Source organism: Ylistrum balloti, unplaced genomic scaffold, assembly GCF_031769215.1.
Source record: "Ylistrum balloti isolate Yb309-2 unplaced genomic scaffold, AGI_CSIRO_Ybal_v1 Utg370104, whole genome shotgun sequence".
NCBI lineage: Eukaryota > Metazoa > Mollusca > Bivalvia > Pectinida > Pectinidae > Ylistrum > Ylistrum balloti.
In genome coordinates this window covers 1,030,771-1,055,775 of record NW_026782129.1, presented here as the reverse complement: position 1 = coordinate 1,055,775, position 25,005 = coordinate 1,030,771, and the positions used below count along the sequence as shown (strand labels likewise).

The following is a 25,005-nucleotide window of genomic DNA, read 5'->3' as shown; positions in this document are numbered from 1 at the left end:
AATTGATCAAAAAACGGGAGAGTGACTTGGGAATAATGTTTTTCCATGTGAATTCGATTTAAAGTAAAATGATTTGATAACTACATGTATCTCCAACCCTGAAAGGGATTCTCCGAGTGTCATCAGTTCCATTAGATTAATCCCACGCGCTGTATGTTACATACACTATTTAATGTTTTTTTTTTATTCAAGGAACCACTACAGTACAACCTTGATACAGACTTCACTAAACAAGTTCGACTACGAGAGTGTTAGCGCTCTATTACCCAGTGATACTCCACTAATAACAGTTCCTAGATACAAGATATTATACTGTAATATAACAATATACAAAACTTATGATATTAAGATACACTCCCTTGTAAATAATTAATTTGCAGAGCTTACTTGTATTTAACAGTTAAAAATAAGTCGCTCTAGTGTTTCGTTTCCTCAAACGGACATTCAATTTCAGGTAAACATCACTTTTACACGATTGTATTCAATATTTCTAACATGCAGAGATGTTTTTGTGTGTATTTGAAGTTCACTTGTGTGTTAGTTTTGATCCCTGAAACTCATTTACAAAACATCCATTGTAATAACGATGTTTATGACGTGGCCGTGTTAAGCGGGTTGACGACGGCCGCATTGTCATATCTCAAATTTATTTTGTTGACATTATGATGTTAATACGGAGCCAAAAAGATACCAATTTTTTAATAACATACAGCACTTTTAACAATAATAGCGCCTTACAAAATGCGGTTTCCTGTGCATGAACCCAGCAGTATTTTCTTTTTCTAGGGGCGTGAGCGTTGTTATGTATCTCTATTGCATTTAGTTGATGTATACAAGACCCATACACATCTTAAAAGTCTTGAAAGAACGTCTTAAAGCAGCTGTAACTTAAGACTGCTACGTCCGTCGTCAAGTAAACGTATAGTAGATAACATTAACACCCATTGTTAAAGGTACAACCTTGCAGTCTTTATGAAAATGGTAGCAAGTGCGTCACGAAAAGAGATAACCCTCCCCTCCTCCTTGTTCTCATTTGAGAACGCGACATTGCTTAATTGGATTGACTAAGTGCCGGGTGTCGACGGTGAAATAGAAGACGCTTACTCTTCCGGAACACCTGTTCTTATTCTCATTGTACTTTTTCTCCATGTAGATCCTTCTTTTGTTCATATTTTGCACTAGTTTTATGGAATATGATTTTGGATTATGGTCACCTTGTTGGTAATTTCTTGACTTTTTTTAGAGTAGGCATTCTATAAGTATGAGTGTAGGTGAAATTATTATTGTTAGAACTGATTGATCCATATTAAAGGTCATGAATCCTGTTTGACTCACATGTTTCTACATGATTATTATCACAAACAGTGCATAAGTGTCACACACTATTAACATTGTATGAATTTCACCTTAACTATTGCGAGGAAATAACAACCAAAGGATTTGGTAGTGGTCGTCTGGCGAAATCGAAAACTAAACGTTGATTAATTTCTTTCTTAAATTAAGTTATACCTGGAAACTTAAAGTTATATGGTTATTCATTATTTTCCTATTCAATAACATCAATACTTCAAATCTTAATATTCTCTCATTTACTCGTCCTTATATCAGAGATAAAGATCCCAACAGAAAGAAACGGACAGTCACGATACAACGGCAGATTGATAAGTGGAATAACGTTATTTTATTTATAAATTTATAATGAATTTTCACTGCTATTTATCGCATATTTATACCGGTAATGATGTTTTTCGTGTAATATCATCAAGCAAAGGTTTTTATATTCTGTGAAAATTAGCTTTGTTATTATCTATCTTTATACTGAACGTGTATTGAAAAAAAGTCGGCTACATGCTGAGGAAGTGCACCTTATATTCTATTTCCAAGGAATATTACTGCAAACGCGACAATTTGAAGTATAAAATGATCGTTATTCAAACTAAGCAAGACGTCTGACAGTCTTTGACAGTATCAATGGAAAAGTGAAATAATCGGCAATCCTAATGGCCGCTTAATTCAACATATTAAGTTTTGACTTGTATTGTCCAGACCACATTGATAACGGTAATGCTGTCTTAATCAAACACGTTCGAAGTGTTAGAGAGATAAATAAAATCGTTACAAGTCAGAAGTCTGATATTGAACAACAACACAATGGGAATTATATTTCCATCTATAATCAATTTATTGTGGCGATATTAAAATCACAAACATTTCATTCCTTCTAAATCATTAATATGTTGAAATGAGATATTTTCAAACCGAAAAAGTTTCCGACAAAGCATGTTCAACTTTTCAAAATTGAAATGTTACTTATAGTACAGAATAACGAGCTTTGATCTAACCATTGATATTAGGATTGTAAATAAAGAGTGTTTTTCCCGAAATTAAACATAATGGTTGTGTTGATACAAATACCATAACTTTACATAAAGATTAAAGCACGACAAAATGTACTGATATTTTTCGAGATTTAAGCATCTACATGTATTGGTGATCTGTCAAAATCGTTCCATGAAATTCTATACCTACCATATATCATTCATACATCGAAACTATTTTATTTTCAATGTGAGGATGCTGAAGTCACAAATGTTTTTTGTAAGGGGATAAATATATTGTATTTGTTTGACATAAGATAGACTATAACGAAGTCACCTACCTCCTGTAGATGATGAATTTCATATCAACAAAAGCTAGAAGCAATTCGCAATGATGAGTTATTGGTTCATCTTGCATTGTGATATAAGGATATTAATATTTGACAGGTAGACTGATACATGAAGTGGTAAAAAGCAAGGTTGTCTGGATGACCGACAGCTGGAAATTATCAGAACAAGTTCTTCTAAAAAGTTATGTTCGATGTTATTGCTAATCCTATCTTTCAGGAAAAGCGCGAGACTAACAAAATCTACGATCCAAGAACATATATGTAAAAACACGTTATTCATTAATATAGTTCAGACTCCAATTTATCAATTTTTGAAATGAAATCAAATCATTAACATAAAACAGCTGATATTGTAGGGTGTAATGAATTAATAGTTTTATAAAATACGATATACATTAACCTGAAGATGCAGAATCACAACATGTATCTATACTAAACGTTGAATGTAGTATACAAGATTGATGCGTGTAATAAATTTTCTTAAATAACACTATGTGGCTGCAAAAATTCATTATAAATAACATCATTAGACATTTTGAACAAGCAATGTATCTGAAATATAATCAAATAAGGCCATCTTTAGATGATTTGAAAACAAAGTGTAAACAATTATTTAATTACGGAATATATGAAAGACGTAGTATTAATTTTCATGTTTTTATAAGAAAAAGATGTATAAAAGGAAATAAATTGATTTAACACCTTTATCAAATAAGGTGTTGTTTTTATAACCTCTAATGTTATAAACTATCTTCATTGACTTTAATTGATTTTAAAATGCATTAGTATCTGCTTTAGTTTTAAACATACCTTCCTCCCCAGGCGCCGAAATCTCTCTTGGTGTCAAGTTTATCGGTACTGAGATCTTCTTCATCACTAGTGTATGTTTGTATGCTGTCCTTTTCGGAGAGGTTTTTGCCATCAGATATTTCAACAATTCCAGAATTCGATGGAACATTTTCTTGTCCAAGATTTATTAGGTCACTGTTTATGTCGTGTTTGTCGGAAAAACGTTTCCCGCCCCAAGCGTGAAAAGCTCTTCGAAACACAGCAGGAAAGTTTTCCTGTATATTTGGTTCGGAACGTTTTCCACCCCATGCATGAAAAGCCCTGCGAAAAACTTCAGAAAAAACATCTGAAGTGTTTTCTTCTGAACGTTTCCCTGCCCATGGATGAAAATTTGGCCGCTTCAATTCGATCTGTGGACTCAATGCTTGCTGGCGTTGTCTTCTTATCCAGAATCGTATCATCTTGTTGGACGGATCATTGACGTCCACTTTAGAACATATCATTCGGCTCTCGACTGTTCTTTGAAATGTGAAAAAGTATGTAGTGAAAATTGCTATTGGAATCATTTGAGCTACAATTAAACCCATTGCTAGTCCGGGATCCTATCTTTTGGATGTTTTTGTTTATCTGTATCTTATATAGGAAGGCAAAATCAGTTGCTATGGAAACACGCGATAACAATATTACCAACCACACACGCGCATCGCACAGGGACGAAGGATGCACATCAGCGGAACTGTCTTTATAAAGAAACCCACGACTTACGCGCGCATTATAATTTCATGTATATTTCTCTCGAAATGGCTTTGAAATTTGATTATCGCATTTTCAGTGTGAATACCAAATGCCTTTACTATTGCTTGTCGGAATAGGAAAACGGTATTTAAGCAATAGGGGATTCAGTGCGAGGTGATGTTCTGCACACCTAGAGGATTCATTGTTAACAGCGGGCACGATGATAAACATTTTAAACGACAATTTCTTCATCTAGACGCGAAAGATAATGGTCTAACTTAATAAATGAACACACTTGACGGGACATCGGTAAAAGGTTAGGACGAAGACAGGCTTGTCTACGTACCGGCCAGTCACTTTAACGCTCTCGTCAATAGGCCTTCTAGGAACAAATGGAGACAAATAATCAAAAGACAAATCATTATTACGTCCTTTTTACGTATATAAATAGCAGAGGCGATGAAAAGCTAACGTCGTGTGGCGGCTGTATCTGTAAATAAACATATTATACCTCACATGATTTCTTTATGGTAATGCATAATGAACAACACATTTTTAGGGGAGAATTCACAGATAATACCGTTTTATAGTTTAACTTGATAAATATTTAATCTGATTTGATTTAAATAAAGACATTAAAACACGCCAGTTTGGAAACAAATGTTATTGATTCACCAATGATTTTTTATTGGGTATCAATTTATAGCATATTTTCGAATGACTACAAACCATGCAAGAAGACTGATCCGTTGTAGCCTACTATTGTCCTTGTGCACATGCAATGTGCTACAGTATATCGAGCAATTCATGACGGCCAGAATTGAGCCTTTCCAACGGAGAGTGTGTATTATTACTTGATCAGGACGTAAAATGTCGATGAGAATTAGCACTGCCTTAGAGTACATCCGACACTGGACATAGTAGTATTGATGAAAAGAACTGTTGTTGTACAGTAATCACTGGTAAAACTTGAAGTATCAGATTACATTATTTAACGCTAATTAATAACGAGTGCATGTATGTATAATTAACCATGTTGGAAACTAAACGTTTAATCTCTCACGTTCCAACAATTTTGGACAATGATAACTGCATCTACATGTATTATGCTCTATTTCTTGTCAAAAATATGTGAGTCTGTTCATTTACTAGAATCGCTGGGTAACTTCTTTGTCTCGAAACTATAATCTATCATATGTTTTATTCTGTATTACAAGCACGTACGTTCGAAAATGATATCTACACAGGTCCTCTTGTTTCTTAGCCAAGAAACTTCGAGATAAAATTTTACATATACACTGTCTTTATATTATATCTTTATATTTCCTTATCGATCAAAACATCCCGATTCCATAGACTAGGATAGAAACTCAGTGTATTTCGCATTTCGTAACACTTACTTGAGGTCGGCTATGTTAATGATATAAAGTTCTTTCAACAAAATAATAAACAAAATATAGCCGAATTGAAGTACATTGTTACAACTTTGTCTTTTTCTACAATCTTTCTACTATCTCGTCACACTTATTCACCTTGTTGTACAAAGGATGTTATAACATAGTCGAAAATATCGGTTATTTCTTTACCATCTCGTACACGACGTATGTCAGCGCTAGTACACTTCACACTCGTCTTTTGTTTGATGAAGGTGACAGTGCAGTCATCAAAGCGTCACACTCAAATCTACCGGTTGTGTTGTCAGAAATTTAAGATAGGAATAATCGATATTATGTGACAAATACCAAATGATTTCATACTACAAATGAAGTAGTCAGTAGGAACCTAAATGATGCAGTATACCAAACAAATTTTTATTTTTTTTTTGTAGATGAATAATGGAAAATATCTATTTTAATGTTGTGTACTAGGTAATACGACATTCGCAAGTTACGATTCCGGAGTTTTCATACTGTGTGGATACATTCAAATATCGAGTCATTGTGAATGATTGATGCAAATAACCATGGCATGATGTCTATAACTTGACAGACAAACGCCAAGTTTTCATGTTCATTTCCGTAAACTGTATGAGTAACAGCGAATACAAAATCCATTTGTCATACTCTTATATAAAAGGTTTAATGATAAGATCTTCTGTAAAATTTCCCTTATAGTCAAGACACAGATTACTCACGATCAAAAGTAGTAACCACCCCCTTGCCTCTAGGAAAATTATGGAGACGTTATACGGTCGTTATAGCCATCAGTTTGCCACACAGATTCTTCTACTTCAGCTGCTTATCACGATCTTTTCCTACAACGAAACCAAAATAAACATCTTTGCACGAAGCTGTATGGTTAACGTGATGACTTCAATTTCCCTATTTTGAATTTTCCATTTCCGGATAGCAATATCCCCGCATATCCAACCTTTACATATCATAGTTCCCATAATCATTATTCTCGTGCAAGAAGTCATCAACTAACTGACAAACTCGTTACACAAGGGCTCAAAAGATGCAGGTTGATGAAAATTATAGGGAAGATTTATGTTCACCATAGTGATCTCATTGAGAAATATATTTCTTTGTGCGACATGAAGCTGGACGTATTTGATGCTCGTTAGTTCGCCTGTTGGTTCCGTTGTTGTATACCTTGTTCTCATTTGAGAATGTGACATTATTTTCTCGGATTTGCCAAGATTTACATGCAGGGTGTCGTCAATGGAGCAGAAGTCGCTTACTCTTCTGGAACACCTTGTTTTTTTCTCATTCTACTTTTTCAGGAGTCTCCGTGTATATCTTTCTTTTGTTCATATTTTGCCCTAGTTTTATGGAACCGTAGGCTTATTTGATTATCCATAACCCGTTATCCTGAATACAAAATATCATGTGATGGTAAATTTAGATATTGAAACAATGAACGTATCATAGAATTAATCTATTCATCTTACTTGCCCGCCGTCCGTCATTTTTGGAGATATTATCTACGGTACACATATTTGTCTTATCTTCTTTGCGCTTTTGAATGTGTACATAGTTTATATTATCAGTAGATAAGATCCATTATATGTATATATAGTATTGAAAGTGTGTCCATTATGATGAGGGTAGTATTTTACGTGTATATTTTTGTCTGTTTGTCTGGATGCATTGAGTCCTCCTACAACAAGCGTTTTATTGTCGATAACCAGCAACCTGAGCCTATTCCTACTGAAGTATACAACGGCATATTTAGAGATCTGAATAATCTCCGAGACCATGATGCTAATCAGGAACAGACAATGGCGAAGATCGGTGGAGAAATTGCCGATTTAAATACACACCTGTCAAGAACTGACGCATCAATTACCGATCTGATTAAAAATCGAACCTCCTGCTCTTGCCCACAGGACATTAACATTGGCAATGCTGGATTACATTCACCGGAACTACAAAACATTTCTCAAAATATTGATGACATATACCTCAATTTACACAAACAGGAGTCAGTGACCAGTAATCTTTCATCTGTAACCAAAAGTATATCCAGGCAAGTGTCAGGAACATATAATCTGTTGGAGGAGTTGATATCAATACCTGCTGCACATGAACTTAAACTAGCTTTACAGAATTCTGACCTGCATACCATTTTCGGAAATATAACATCTGCTCACACTCAGTCAACGACATGTACTTGTAATATCTCTCGCTTATCATCACAACTGTCCAACTTAGGTCAGGGATATCAAATTTTGTTGACTGACATGAATAACATAAAAGCTCATAACATTGCGAGTGACGATAAACTATCAGATCATGACAGGACAATTCAAACTCTTCAACAAAAACTTAATGATCAAGAGCAGCAATTAAATTCAAAGGATGCCATTTTGAATGATTTGACGTCACAAATACACCAACTAAAACAGGATCTTAATAGACAGCAAATCATCGTCCAAAACCTAACGTCCGAGAAAACCACATTGTCAACTACTGCTTCATCTTTAGATGATAAAATCCAGAGTCAGCAAGCATCTATTAAAGTGTTGTCCAGCACGCTCGGGCAACAGCAGCATTTTATCTCAAGTCTTCTTGGCTGGCTGGCAGGTATTTTTTTTCGGATTTTTGGTAGTTTTGGGTTAAGTCTCAAAAGTCATTACTTAGCATTCAAACGCACAGTTTTATTCGGACCTTTGTTTACAGTTATGAAAAACAGAAAACAAAAACCCGATAAAACTTTGCCAAAACAAGTACAAAAGAAAGACTTACATGAATACCTCTGACAAAATACAAGGATGCTAAAACCAGGTCCCTGAAGGGTTCTTCTGCCTTATCAATGACATCCGCCATGTAATTCTTGGTTATTTCTGCGTTATGTATATGTCAACCTGTGACATATTGGCTTATTGCATTTATTGTGTATGTTGATCTGTATTACAAAGTAAGAGCCCAAAAGTTTATCAACAAAATCAACACCGATAAAACGAAGTAAAATATGAAAAAAAACGTATTGATGGCAATGAAAGTACATATTAATGCTTCAAAGAGGTGTTGAATATGTTTTTCAGACACAGTTCAACTTCCCTGTAAGTATATCACTTTTCATCATATGTGAAATAATAACATGCCTAATCAAGTATTTTATCTAAAACATCTTTCAAAGCAATTATTTTTTTTTAAGATTAATTGTAATTATTATTATACGTTACCTATGACAATCGAACGTAGATTGCTTGAATACCATTCAGCATGGAAATTTGAACAAGGAACTGTTTAAAACCAAAAATCAATTCTATAGGCCATTCCAAATTTTTGTTTTTGTTTTTTTCATTCGCTTAACTACAAATGTTTTAATGTTTCTAGACTGGTTTTTCAAATGCCCGGATGACACTTCACGGCAAATGATGCCGTAAAGTGATCCAGTGTTGTAAACACTAACACACCGAAAGATTATGGGTATAGGTTTTAGTAACTTAAAAACGAGTCGTACATACCCATGTTTCATTTTAGAGAAACACTAGATTTTGTCTCATTGCTTATTATTTTGTATATTTTTCTGAGCAAATTAGTATTAATCAAATGTTAATATTTTTCTTCTCCTGGTATTTAGTTATCATTAGGCATGCTTTCAAAAATAAAAACAAATTCAATAAATGTATACTATAGGCACGACCGGCTCCATCCACAACCTCTGTCCAGCAGGAACAAATGAGATCCATTTCCGTCATCCGTTCCATGCGCTACCTTCTATGTCAGCTTCCGCTTCGTTGTTCCACATCCCGTCAAGAGCTGTTGTGAGCCATATGACGCCAACCATTGACAATGTCACTCAAGAAGGATTTCGAATCGCCGTTACTTGTGGATCAGACAGTAATTATGCGATAGAAGCGACATGGAAGGCATGTGTCATACCACTGGTCGAAACCGATACCAAGTAATATGACCATGTTCTTTTATCTCAAAATGTTACGTAACAGAGCATCAATAAAACGGAGTTTTGGATTTTTGCTTCACTGGTTAGATTATTGTTGTCCTATTTTGATTGTGACGGGTGCTAAAACTGCAAAAATGTTTTCTATTTCTGTCCTTCGTGACATTTCCGATTAAATTTTCGAAAGTGATGGGTTAATCGCAAAAGTTTGTAATGACCCTGTTTTAGAATCATGAGTTCTGCGTTCTCAAATATTGATACGCCTTTCTACATGTTACGTGTATGTCCCTATCGATGAAGTGATGTGTTGAGATCCTTAATACTACTGTGCTAAATGTCCGTGAAATTAAAACGTTACTTGATTGGAAGAATTATTAGGGATCAACTAATTTATATGGCAAGCAATTAGTTAATCATCCAATAAAGTGATATTTAAAGACACACAAGCAAGGACTAACGTTGTCGTTTCGTTGAAGTTTTAATACTACATCTTCATACTACAGGTTCACAAGAAGTACATATCAACAATGAACTTGGGGTTAGAGAGATATGTTATCGGACACACGCAGACACGCTGAGATTTCAGGTACACATGTACACGAGATGAAACATCACAAACTCGTGACAGTTGTTATATAAAGTACGGTGAATGTTTAAATATCTACAGGTACAATTTTGTGGAAAACATCTTAACTAAGTATGGAAGATGTTCCAGTAATATGGATCCGTCTAAGAATTTTCATAGCGACAGTTGGGGTACTCGTCGGTCTGTCCGTTTTCTGTGTGTTCGGCCTGCAATATCATAACTGGAATGCCGCCGGTTGGGGACTGTTGTCGGGTAGGTATCATCAATTAAATGTAAGTGATATATAAAGAAAACTTTATTTCTTGTGAAGGAAAGAAGAAAGGCATATAGCCCATCATCTTTATCTTACAGCTCAAACAGTTCGCTACTCTTACCGAAACAGTCACAGTGATAAACAAACACGTGTTATCAATCTTTCGTGATGAAGACATCGACACGTGTATGGACATGCATATATATAAGATAATTTTGGGAGGTGAACGTAGACACAGAATGGCCATGACTATTGTCTCGTGAGGATATATAGAAAACATTATATTTGGGTTTGAGAAGATGTAGAGATAAACAAATAATCTGTTACAAATGCTTGTTGGACAATATGATATTATCATAGGTAGATTTTTGTTCATTGTAACAGAAAGAGCAATCTGACAAATATTCTACTTATAAAAATGTAAACTGTGCCAGAGGTCCCTGTGATCTCCAGCAACGATAATGTCAGTTTTACTTGTTTCTAAAACGAACAAAGAAATAGATAGTCAAAAGCTTCATAGATATTGGAAGTCTTAATTTACACGTACATTGTAAGATATCGTTAATGGCGTATATGTATCTCATACGGTTTCCCGCTCATAATTCCTATCATACTCTTGATATAGTCATAGGATTTAGAGCATTAAGACGTTTTTTGTTTTCATCTTGTAAAGGTATCATAGCCGCTGCAGCTTTATTTGTGCATATCAACAGCATGAGAGGAGTGTTCGACAAGACAAATAACAGACTGAAAATCTGGATGTTGATTGGGTGTTTTTCCCAGTTGATGGGGATTTGCGGATTTGCCGTGTACCTTACCTTGGCTATCGTCGGAAAACAAGGTAGGGTGTGTGTAAATAGAAGTACTTTTGTTAAAAGAACACACAGTTTGCGAAATCGAATATTTTCCAGGTACATTCATTTAGACGGGTATCCTTACTGTATCGGCAGAAAAAGTAATCAACACATTATGACACCTACAAGTAACATTTGTATCTGATAGTAATGTCTCCATCTGGGGAGATACGAGGTACATTGTAAACATACAAAATCCTAACAGGTGTAAGGGTATCATTTTGTTATTATATAACCATGACATATATTTTCACATTTTGACACCTTTAAACTTTTATTTAACCACTTTGTCTGCATCTTTAATAGAAACAGTGTTTCGGTAATACTAGCAAATCGCTAAATTTTCTATATGAATGATGCTGACTATACTATATTCATGATTCTTTTCGTATATATTTCAAAGGGACATCATCATTCATCTTTTCAGGACTTCAGATACATGATGATGGCTATTACCTGACGTTGGTGTGGTGCTTCATGACTTGGAAGTGGGGTTTCTCACTCTTCTTCTATTCCCGTTCTTACAAACGCTGTATGGAAGATGTCTCGCTCCAATGGTCCTGACACCATAACACTCTTAATTGATATTTATGGGACAATATGTGCAATACACGTGTTCTTAAATAGATTTCTCAATGAGGGCATTATCACAGTGAACATTCATTTTATACGTATATATGTTAAGATTGATAACCTGCAAACGTTCGAAGTGAATAATGAAATTGATAAAGAATTTTAAAAAGTCAGGTTTTATAATTAGGTTTGTTAATATATCTTGATGAGGTATAGAACATTGATGTTTTATAAGACATTCACTTCGGTTATGAGTCCCAAATTATGACATATGTTATAATACCACAATACAGCTCAAATTTAAAATCCATATCAACAAATAGGGGAAACTACAAGCACACGTTTATATTACGGATGTATTTGTAATTGGCATTTTCCATCTGTAAAATGTTGAAAATTGCACACCAAGGACTTCAAAAAACATGAAATGTCGATATCTCGATTTTCGAGTAATTGTCCATTGTAATGTGAATGCTTATTTGACCTTAACACAAGAGGTAATTACATTCAACTTGAAATGCTACTGAGGGTGATACAATGCGATCGTTTATAACGCATGCAAATGTATTTGAAAATGGCTCCCAGATTTTCTGTAGAAGTATTAATCCCTTCGGATGTAACTTTTATGGTGAGAAAGAGATATCTAACAACTTTTCACACTGATCCTTCTCAAATTGGCAGCAATGGATCATTTAAAATGCATGATAGAATATCAGGCACCATTACTTTTTGTCCTTCTGACTGTTCAATTTTGTCATGCATTTGCCGAATGAAGCAGCACTTACAATATGGAGAAAGTATCCCGTTCATGTATCAAGCAGTATGATGCATGTGTTTCGTGAATAGGTCTTTAAGGTTGCTTCAAAGTTCCAACGGCAATATTCCCCATGTGTAATGTAAAGGAATAATTAAGATTTGATATCTTTAACATATTTCCTCTTGCATAAACGTTTTATTTTCCTATTACATATCCAAGTCTTCGCACAGTCCACTCTCTATGACATTCATATATTTTAAGAGATACTTGATTGACAAATTATACGCATAAAGCCAATTCTGCCACAATGGCATGATTCCAATGTCCTCATATATCACACCCTTTAAATTCCTAATTTGTAACGTCTGAAAATACTGTTGAACACACGTATGTAAGGATACTTTATGTATTCTATCTATATGTATAAATAAAACTCAATTGTTGGCTGTTAACAATGGGAAACAGTCTGATACCCTCTACACACATCGAGAAACCTTTCGAGAATTACTTATCTATTCTATATATACAACCGGACATACCAGTATGTATTTACAAAATCTTACCTTAATCAGTAGAACGGGGACAAAATATGAACAGAAAAAGGAAAACACAAACACAACACACATATACACAGATATATATATAAATATATACATATATATTATGCCATTATTTCCCTTCTTAATTTCTGCATTCGCCTCCAGGTTTTCATCAAGTTTGGCTGTTGAAATCACTACCAACGAGGCTCTTAGAATGATGAAGCTGCTACATATTTTAATCGATTCATTATTTGTCTATACAGCATCTCATTCTAATTTTGTATAAAAATATGTCATTCGCTAATTTGTGCTGCAAAATCCTTTGCTGAATCCCCGTGATGAATTTGAACATAACTTTTGTATGGCATTCGTACTCTTTGGTCGGAAGTGTTAGTAATTTTCGGTTAAGTATCTGTGCATGAATTAGAATAAGAAAAAGAGACGTACATAGAACGGTCAATAGTTGCCGCTAACGATTATGACACGTTTTTATTAAATTAAGTGGCAGTACTGACCGTCGTTCTGGGCACCACATTCCACGCGCAGCTGGTTTTTGCCTGTACGGTACGAAACTTTCCTCATAACAGAGTTAACGCCAACAAAATGTAAAGGCAATTTGCAACACGTTGTTTGTCAAGGAAACAATAACGTTTAAGTTGATGGTGTGATGAAAAACATTTACGCTCATGGTCAATTCTATCTTTTTTTCAATTCATTCGAATAGTGGCACGGTTCATAATATACACATGTACATGACGTTATTTAAGAATACATCTGATATATGAAGAAATACAAAAATGATTTAATTATGGGGCTGCTGCAGATCCCCGTCAAGATTTTTACTTTTCTCCGATCACTTTGGATTTTCTTTAGTCGCCTCCTAGGCTTCAAAATCTAGGCCCTCAGCATCACTGATAAGTCCTAGAAGGACGAAACAACTGTATGATGCAGTTTACTTCATTGTTTGACTCTATTGTAACTGAATCTAAATTTTACTATACACATGTGTGCCTATTGTACAGTCTATAAAAAACTTTACCATAGTTTTACTTGATTCAATCATTTAATTAATTAATTATATTTTATAATTAAAATGCATATACAATTAAACATATTTTACACTATTTTTGAAACACTGTACCCGTTAGATATCACAATTCTTCCTCTGATAATGATTAAATCAACATCATGCTTCAGGGAGTTACTCTCACTTGGGCTATCTGGCGAAAAATATTAACATATAACTCCATCTTACATTCGTTAACATGAGGTCTAAACCACAATATTTGACTTGTTTGTCGGTCCTTCAATATTTACTGCTGACAAAAATAGCTATTTTTCCAGGTAGCAAAAAGTAAGCTTTGTCCATTTTTTCAAAAGACGAATTACATCAAATGAAGTTCATTTATTTCAATTTTCAGCAATTATCAAATACAAACCTAGCTCGTTAAATGAATTCTAAACCTTAATTGGGAGTCGTTACACAATGTTTCATCATCAGGTCTGTTTGGACAATTAAGATATTCTTTAAAATATTTAATGACATTTCCATTCCATGTGAGATAAACCGCAGTTTATTATCGTATTACATGTACATACAGATATTCGGGTATAAAAATACTACAATATGGAGTATTATATCTTCAATTACCCTGATCTCATATATATTTGTGTTTCCGATATGTGCTCCACCATAATTAATACATAAACTGAGGAAATGACTATAGTTCATTGCCAATTTGAGTAATACCGTCCTACATCAAAATTCATTGCATCACATCAACAGTTATTAAAGTACTTGTCTTGCGTTTAGAATATTTTGCATCATCACCTAGAAATTATAAAACATTTTGCATTGTTTCGAGTTAATACCAAGATAAAAATGATAACAGAAAGGTGTAAGTTGTTTTAAACGGGTTCTTCTAATTCTTTCTCAAGAAATTTAGAAAAATTCAGACTTCAAATCTGTTAATCCTAAGCTATATACACTGTACTATCATTTTATTAATATTCTTTTAAAAATACAAACAAAAATATCTGTATGTAACCTCTATCATATGCAAGATTGAAGCACTTACGAATGTAACGCACTTTCATTCGAATTAAGTACATTTCGGTACAAATTATTTAAAATAGCTGAGGAGTGGGGGGGTATTTTTAGCTGACATTGCGTGGCAGAAATAAAACCTTTAAATACAAATTCATATTTGGTATCCTTACGTACTTAGGTAATGCTATACGAGGAATCAGAGCTTGAATATATACAGTTTCAGTCGGCTCAAAATTGTGATAAAACGTAATCGTGTCTACTTGCATTATTTCCCAGGTATGATAATAAGTTTAATGTAACATAGGGCGTTACTGGTTAGTGATCCCTAGAACGTGTCCTAGTTTTAGGTAGGCGTATGATGATAATTGTTTCCGTGACAATCATATCGATGAAATAGATCTGATGATTTATTTTACAGGATCACCCTGGCTTATTTTGTTTTAACCTTGCAAAAATGAAACGTTGCTGAAGACAAATACTCTCATATATCCTTAATTCAGCGATTTAAATCAATTTTATCCGCGATGATACGAAGGTTTACAGATAGATAGATAGTATGATCGATTTCCGACTGGGATCAACCGTTTTACCATTTATCTTATACGGTACTAGCTGTAAACTTTAATGGTTTGCTTTTGAATGATTTTTTTTTTTGTCCAATCTTTCCGTTGTATACAAATTTTCTTTTGTGTCCAATACAAAATTTACTGATACAGAACCCGTTGCTTTATAAAAGAATTAGACGATTGAACGTCGGTCAGATTATATGTATTGTCAATATAAATGCAGTCTGGGAACCAGATAAATAATCATGACGTCCTACAGTCTGACAGACGTCCAATAGTTGTACATTGCATTTCAGATATTATTTAAAACAGTATCATGCCATTTTCCAAAGCTTAAATTGTTCTTTTTTCTCTTTGTATGTTTACATACTGGAGAAGCTTTTTGAAAATTTTGATTAGCTAAATGAATTACGTAAAGTTATAATGCATGTTATCTAAAGCGCGGTGCAAAGCATTCACATAACGTCAGTTAACAGGGCCACAAAATAACGTCGTGTTATTGTCCTGTGATCCAGACCCCTACAAAGTCTACTCCTGTGAATACAATGGAGGTTCCTCGAAATGTAAATATGATGTGATATAATCATCTTTAAACCATTTCCATCAAGATTTACATGACAGGTATATTATTGTGCCTGCAGAAAATGCATCTAATATCTTGATCCTTGTCTTCAAACATTATTACATTTACTGTATAAAAAAGAACTTGGCTTGCATGATTACGAACGGAAAAAGCCCACCTATACATTATGCAATCTTTCAAAAGACGAAATACTACCTAATCATGCTTCAGAATAACAATCTGGTTTAGTCTTATTTTGATACTGTTTACTCAAGAAGTGGAATTAAAAGTATGTGGATTTTGAAGATTTCCAAAAAGCTTTTGACCAATATTCAACACCCTTTTCTAAAAAACGTTTCTTCTATAGGAACATTTGAGTTTTCCACCTTGTACACCACCATAATCCTTTATAAACTGAAGGAATGCCTTCATTCTCTTGTTATGAGAGCTTTCTTTACCAAGAAAGGTGAACGGCGGTATACATATATGGCTGTTAACTTTAGTGAAGCGAATTTCGTAGAAATTAAATCCAAATCAAAGAAGAAATATATGGAGGACGAAACCATAAAAATTATAGTTTCCGGTTGACATTTTTCTTGTCGGGTTTGGCGATAAGAATTCCAACAGACTATTGACATAATATGGGAACTCAACTGCGACCCTCTGTTGGCTGGCTTGTTTTTGTTTTCATACTTCAAACGAGGCAGAATTACTTGAAGAGCTTATAAAAACATGTCACAAAGACCTTGCAAAGTCGTTTAATTTTACCTTCAGATATATTGATGTCTTGTCTTTAAATAGCAATGTATATATCCACTAGAAACGGTAAAGAAGGTAAATTATAAATTGATATACTTTATATATAGAATAGGAGCTGTTTACAAGATACAAAGAAACTCAATTTTGCGCATGTATTTTATTGCACAGTTGTACATCATGCTTTAATTTCGTGATATTATACGTAGAAAAATAAACAAATATAATTAAAAACTACCTCCTGTATAATAAAGATACCAATATGATAATATAAAGCTGTCCACAACATCTTTGATACAAAATAGGTAATATAGAAACAACCAGTTAAATACTGACCTAAGACCTAAGAATATATATATAAGGCACTGTATAGATACAAACACACTTTTCTATAGACAAATTAAAATAAATAAAGATGTACATATCAAAATACAAAGAACTCTATTTAAATATCTACAGTTTATACCACCCTTCTGGTTAAAGAGCTGCATATAAATCTATAATGAAATAGACAAGCGTGGTTTGGCTTATCCCTGACGATGAAGTCTTCCCCTCACGCTACATCTCTGCTTTTTTATAATAAATTAAGAGTTTGTTTTTGTCAAATCGATTTCAGTACCGATTACGCACATATCACATATCTCGTAATTCTATAATTTTTTCTCATTTTATTTGTTCCATGAATTGCAGGTAGTTCTCTGTAAAATACTTTTCGTCTTTAGAAATACGTAATATATCGATCTTTTTGCTCATTTTTTCCTTTCTTTCATTCACTTCCATGAAATCAGTCTATATCTGGATACATTCTATAATTATGTCATCTGGTCATCAACATGACGATAGAATTCGAATTCGAATTCAGCATTAAATACATCATAACAAAACAAAACAAAATGTGTCCATATTTGTTGAAAAAATCACTTAAAAAATTGTTGCATATAATAAAGAGCAATAACGTAAACGTGTCTTCCACGAGGACACAAACACGCCAGTACAGATCATTTCGTTTCTCAGCTTCCTGAAAAACAGCAAACCAAAAATTGTATAAAGTTTCTAACACAACCTGATACCTATTGCAATTATACTTCCATAGATAACCAGAGAATTTCCTTGTAGGATTCCTCTTTGTTTACATTTAACTTACATGTAATTTACAGTATAAAGAATTATACATGCAAATTATAACATAACCAAGAAAGATGAAAAATAATAAACAATCTTAGGAAAGTCGCATTTGTTAATACTTGACGTCCTGATAATCGTAATGCATATGTACCATGTTGAGAAATGTATACATTTAAGTTACATATTAGTCCTTATATTTTACCAAATAAATGCAATGTTTCGGTAACGCTATCGTCATCACCTTGCACCAGAACTTGTATGAAATATATAGCATTTCAAATTAAAAGTTATCAAGTCATAGATTGCTCTACGTGTACTTAAGCAACTAAATAATGCCCGTGAGAACCAAATACCATGTAAGCTAGCGAACACTCCCTCATTCAAAGACGAATCTTAATTTGTGGTTTAGAAAAGACAATGCTTCACCAATCACATTACATGTGTATCTAAACCTGCAGACACCATTTGTACATCTATGTAAACATTTTGTTCGGGTAAAGCTGGTAAGTAATAGAAAGAGGAATAACTCTCCCACTGATGATAATTTCAGTGAAATTTGTAATGTAAATAACATCAATGTGTTTCACCTACATTAGAAAGGGCTTCTCTTCCTACATCGAAATAACCATAGCTAAAGTCATAGCTAAAATGAGACATAAATGGAATGTGTGGAATGTGAGTATAAGCACATTAACAGTACATTTGACACATGGTTCTTTTTTCAATACATATTTAAACTATACACACAAAATAAAAATAAATAACACGTGTCTAATCATACATCAATACAATCGACTTGAAATGACAAATCATAGCAAGATAAATGACATACATATGAATATATGGTTTGTGTGTAATGCAGGAGACATTCACAATAATGAATAAATAAATAACAATTTTACGTCTGTTGATTTAAGGCACTATTTCCAAACTGTCGTCTCCAAAATGTATTTTCATAAAAATATGCATAGTTGATTTTAGCACGTAAATGGTTGCAAGTTATCACCCAACATAATGAATGCTTAATGATGAAAAGTGGTAGAAGCATATGCATGTGTATTTTAAGTTATCAAAATTGCCTGTTTACGTTTTTAAAACGTTGTCGTGTTTTGATTATTCAAAATCAAACGTCTTAAAACTTATGAAAATATTGGGCATCCACAATACTCCAGGGATAACGTTCACTATCACTCTCAGCACCATTTGATCATGTCCTGGCAAAATTGAAGATTCATGTGCGACACCTTGTGGATAAGACGAGAAGACTAGTTTTTGTCCTTTGATGTACATAAAACGAATCTCGAGGTCGCAGAATGTTGCATTATATTATCTTGTAAGTTAGGTGTTGTTCCTTTGTAATCTTCAAATGAGCGTATATATATGGGTTAGTCATTTTTTCCCCGACATCCGCTCTAGATCAATCGAATTATTTCGCTTGTGTCTTCAATTTTGACAGGACTTGTTCCAGTGGTGCAGAGAGCGAAAGTGACCCCTGGAGTATCTAGGATGACTATTGGGAGAAATTTGCGTTAAGTGTTTTAATGAAATTAACGATGCTTAAGGATTTTAATGTTCATTATAATGTCAATTTACAATAAGCTGAAATGGAAATTATGATATAACAACCAAATATATGATTATTTCTCGGAAAGCTAGAAATTCTCAGATTTCGGTAAAATGGTGTACACTTCGTAGAATTGGTTCCGATACCTCCGAGCTGTCAGCAACAGGATCAATCCCCATTTCCACGTCATAAAGCACCAAACCAGAGTCAGATAATAGCCCGCCCCATATAATTGTAAACCTGAAAAGGAAAAAAATTGGTCTCTGATAACCGAGGCGGTTTAGTGCCATAGACCATGAACTCGAGTCCCCAATCGGGTCCAAATGAAAATGGAATTTCCTCTGTCAATACATGAACAATACATACATAAATATATATATGTTTGTAAAATTATAATGTTATCACTAAATCCAGTAAAATGACACATATATCTTTATTATTATTGCAATCTTAACGGCCCGTTGGCACATAATGAAAAGAAATTTCATAGGGTAATTCATCGAAGCCTTGGAAATATTTCCAATAAGGTTGAAAACTCGTTTGTCAATTTGTTTGTTAATCTCAAAACTTTTCGAACATCAAATATCACATGAAATATATTTTGGTTTTACAAAAGTGGACATAATGCGAGATGTAAGAATGAATGGACCGATGGAAAACCCTCTACATCATCAGCAAACGAATTAACTATAAGGAACCGACTTTCTAAAACGTTAGTTAATGCTTCACATAAATCTATGATCGGATTTCTATTTATATGGTTCCGAGAAATCGTTAATGGTAGCCTTACCTTGTCCTTGTGTGACTGCTAGCGTAAGGTAGACCACAAATCCACAAACACCAGCCAACTGGATAAAACAAGCTAACAACATACATCTACTGAGAGAAGTGGGTTGTATGTGCAATCCCTTGGCTACCTTCCTGCAGTAGTATATATGCACTAGAAGTGTCAAGCCTGCCACAATACCTGTCAACAAACCGCAAATGGGGCATCATTAGGACATATTCTTCACTGAATATATTTAATTAACAAAAGACGTTTTGTGGAGGTTAGGAACCAAAGTACAATACTGGTCGTATATTCTCTGTGAGATTACGTTTGAAAACAGCATTGCGCCATTTTAAATTGTTTGCTGCAATAAACATTATGTGTTTTTCTGCTCTGATCTTCTAAAATATGCTCACAAACCCGCAAATTAGTAAAATCCGTTAATTTTATGAGGCAGACAGAACCGTTCTGACTGTTAAATGCTAAGAAGGTAATATCACCATTAGTTTCATCATTAATATTTGTTTTACTTCACTGACAAATAAGTACTTAAAAACGTTTTTATCCCTTTTAGGTAAAATGTTGATATTACGATAACTGCAGCATAATTATTGTTTTCATACTGTCTATCTTTTGCTAATGTGTAAAGTTTACACCTATTTGTTGAAGCATATGCAATGTAAAATTGTCTTCGCGTGGGCAACGACGAGCATATATTCTTTGATTTAAAAAAAATACAGAAAGGCACGAAATAAACATATATACAGTGTACAAAGGACTTAAGAAGCAGTGTTGCATGATAAACTGAAAATCAATGGCCACTCAACAGTGTTCACGGACACTGACAACTTGAGATTAAAGCGTGTATATAATCTAAAAAACATAAAACCAATAGCTAAACACTAAAAGCACCCAGTGTTCCCTTACGTTAAATAAGGAGTTGTAAATCTTAGAAAACCCGACGTCACAGGTGCCTTTCAAGGACAAACTTTATTATAGTTATGCTATTGGAGAGACATGTTTTACTATTTTTATATGTTTATTTGTAGTTTTTTTCAATGAAGGATACCCTTGACAAACATACCTCGTTTTAATATATGTGCCCGCCGATGTTCTTGTGTTCATTCTATCGTTTTAGGCTATCTTAAACTGCCTTCAATGATTCTCCGGAGTGTCTTTCAATACCCCAACAAATATTTGTCTGACGTTTTACTATTTACGAGTTATTGCGGTGTTAATCTGACCTCTTTTAGATGTTTTGATGGTTTGAATCATAAACCGCAGGGATTTGACACAAACGGCCAACATTATCATTCCTTTAAGTATCATCAACAAGGGAGTTGGGATTGGAAATCAGAGCAGTTTCTTTACCCTCTTGCTGACACTATATGTATCGTCTACTGTTAGAAGCAACTATTCAATATTCAAGAAAGTTAAATGTTCAGCGGGCACAGAAATTATGATTTTTGGAAATGTTTTTATCCATTCTAAGTCACGATTTCTTCATTTATATCTAACTAAAACTTGTCGGCGACTGTACACTGGTCGGAATTACGCGGTTTTTTCCATGTGTAATTAAAGATAATTGATCCAACAAGGTAAATGATACGGAAACTGTGCTCCTATTGGGCTACTTCCGTTTCATAGTATGTTCGGAAAATATGAATTCGTTGATGTTATAGATAGTTGGTTAAAACATATCTTAGGCAAACGAAAAGAAACTGCATTTATAGAAATGTTCAAATCTAATTCAAGAAATAAAATTAAGATAAATATGAATGTTGCATGAACTTATTATATCTGTTTCTAAATATCTGTGAATTTGATAAAGCAGTCTAGCTTGGATGATGACGATGATGTCAAACTGTCAGAAAAAAAGTCATTTCATGCATTCCAGGAAGAACTAGTGCCTGCTATAATATGTTCGATCGACGTGTTGCAGCTCTTTATGTAGCGAGTAACACGCAATTACCATCTTATACCTGCAATATCGTCACCATCTTTAACGTATGCAATCTATACCTTTTTGATTAAACGTCTTCATGACCGACACAATACTCGTCTAGGCATCCTTTACAATGTTTCACAGATAGATCCCAGTCTTCATATATTAGAAGATAAGGAGAAATTCCTTCTCTGCTCCATGAACAGACAGAATTGCTCAGTGATAATTTGCAACAACTGAAGGCAGTTCCTTCAGCCATAATCATGTCATATTAAAGTAATTTATTTATTTGGGAAAAAGGATTCACCTGAATATAATTCTTCCTGGTACATGCCAAATAAAGGCCATTTGGCTATACAACACATTGCTGGCATCGGGTCCTGTCAAACATTATTCAGATGACGATGGCCATGAGTGAAAGATCTTTATGTCACATGAAAATTTTCGGTAATGTTCATTTAAACGTTATCCTCCGTCGGACAAATTTGTTGGCGTTAAGGAGTGGTAGCATCACATAAAAAATCTCGGGTCGCGATGGCAACTAGCTAAGAGCATCAGGATGGTCAGTCTGTTGTGAGGTGTATAGTTAGATCCCGATCTGGGCGGTTTAAATTTCTCGGGTGTCGGTGGACAGTAGAAACTTATCTATATAGCATGCAGGAATGTCGCATGATGTTCAGTAGTGTAGTCACCTTCTACGTGACAAGATAATCCGTTTTTCCAGAGGGCGATAAAACAAGTATTGTAAGTAAAATCCAACAATAAACCAAAAAAAGTCTTTGTGTCTTTAAAGAAATGTACTTTTAAGTTATTTTATTATTTTATTAAGCTTTTCTATTGATGAAAGCACTTTATGATTTACAAAGCTGTATACAAGTCATTGTGGTCAAACTCATCAATATCTGCATTGTATATAAATACCCTTACCGTATTAGGGAATAATCGAACACGTATATTTTTTATCACAGCAGTGCAAGGATTCAATACGTTATTTTCAAAATTCAAATAACACTATAGTACAAAAACATACTGATAATTTGTGTGTCATGAGGCGACGCATTACTAATATCCAACAGTAACAAATAATGAATATGTAACCTTTATTTTTGAAAATGAAATATTGTGATGTGTGAGCTTTTGTTGATCAGCCGAACTGCCGAAAACGAAATCACTTGGATACCAGTTATTTAGCATGCGTGACCCACATTTTGACTCCTGGCCTATTAGGCCTCGCACGTTTGTGTAAACTTTTTGAAATGTCTCATGGATCGGGCACAAACAGTTGGATTTCATGTTTCCAATAACGCCGTATAAGTTTGTTAATGAGGGCCTAGATCAAATGTACAGAACAAGTACTAAGCTCGCGATCGCCTGTCTAACTTGTTTAGAGACATCGGGCAAACCGTAACCCCTCAATAAATAGATCGTCATATAGATGATGAAATCCTTTAAGACCAATCCCGCATTATTAGGACAAGTCAGATAAGACATGTGCATGTAAAAGATCAACAGAATTACATTTTATACGTTTACCTTGACGCACAGTCACATATAAACATATACATACGATTTAAATTACGAAACGAAAGTGATATTGTATGTATACATACCAGATGTCAGTCCCCATAAGGCTGCGTCCCAGTTTGAATACTTGTATCCAAATACGATCAAGACAGAAACACCAATGAACACACCTATGACAGCGTAAGCAATCCTGACTTTCATGCGAAAGTTCCATGGAGAGATACTTTCTCTGTTAGTTGGCATATTTGCGTTCTTAAAATGCACAGTGGACGATATATATATGTGAATATGGATATACACACATACACTACTGAAACCTCTCGGATCCGAGAGTAACCGAATGTCAAAGGCGCATTCGAATAACTTGTTTAAAATTAGTCCTCAGGACATGATACCGAGATTGCGGCAACAAAGAATGCATACAGTGACACTAAAATGCACATTCTTTTAATGATTGTCATAAAAGTAGAAGATTTACCAACAAGAAGTCATTTTCCTCATGCATATTTTTCTACGAAGTAAGCAGATCTGTTGTGATAAGGCATTGTCATGCAACAGCTGAACAACTCTGAAAAGGAAACATTTAGCTGGATCTAGTTAAGCGGGTCTCAAATTAATTTTGTTTTTTACATTTTCTAAATAAAAGACCCCTTGCTGAAAATATAAACTTATTTCATTTGTTCACACATCAATGGATATATTAATAATGTTTACTTTTTTGTCGGTCAAATTTTATTAAAGAAGGTATTTTTAAAACCTCAACAAATTAGACATAAACAAAGATATAAATTTTAATATACCTAAAAGGAAATCATTATCATATATGCATAATGTATTTAAAATGTGACGGCAATATCATCTCCATATCTTCGTTCATATGATTCGATATTATAATGTATATTGCCAGTTTCATATGTTGTAATGGCTATGGAAGAAAATATTGAAATAACATTGAATGGCAGTTGTTGAGATTATCAGCTAATTCCCTTTCCTCGTGCAATTTTATAAGTTGTAAAATCAAGCATAAGATTCTTGAAC

At 34.1% G+C, this 25,005-nt stretch overlaps 2 protein-coding genes across 2 annotated transcripts; one reads left to right on the top strand and one right to left on the bottom strand.

Moving 5' to 3' along the window:
- The first annotated feature begins 10,243 nt into the window (after positions 1 to 10,243).
- Positions 10,244 to 11,801, top strand: LOC132550136 (heme transporter hrg1-B-like). The gene is made up of 3 exons (XM_060214153.1): positions 10,244 to 10,382; positions 11,057 to 11,224; positions 11,665 to 11,801. Exons 1-3 carry the CDS (start codon positions 10,244 to 10,246, stop codon positions 11,799 to 11,801), a joined length of 444 nt encoding a protein of 147 aa, XP_060070136.1.
- Positions 11,802 to 17,102: 5,301 nt separating this feature from the next.
- Positions 17,103 to 24,201, bottom strand: LOC132550090 (heme transporter hrg1-B-like). The gene is made up of 3 exons (XM_060214103.1): positions 24,054 to 24,201; positions 20,520 to 20,696; positions 17,103 to 19,969 (listed from the first exon to the last, which is right to left on the bottom strand). Exons 1-3 carry the CDS (start codon positions 24,166 to 24,168, stop codon positions 19,818 to 19,820), a joined length of 444 nt encoding a protein of 147 aa, XP_060070086.1. The 5' UTR covers positions 24,169 to 24,201; the 3' UTR covers positions 17,103 to 19,817.
- Positions 24,202 to 25,005: the final 804 nt, after the last annotated feature.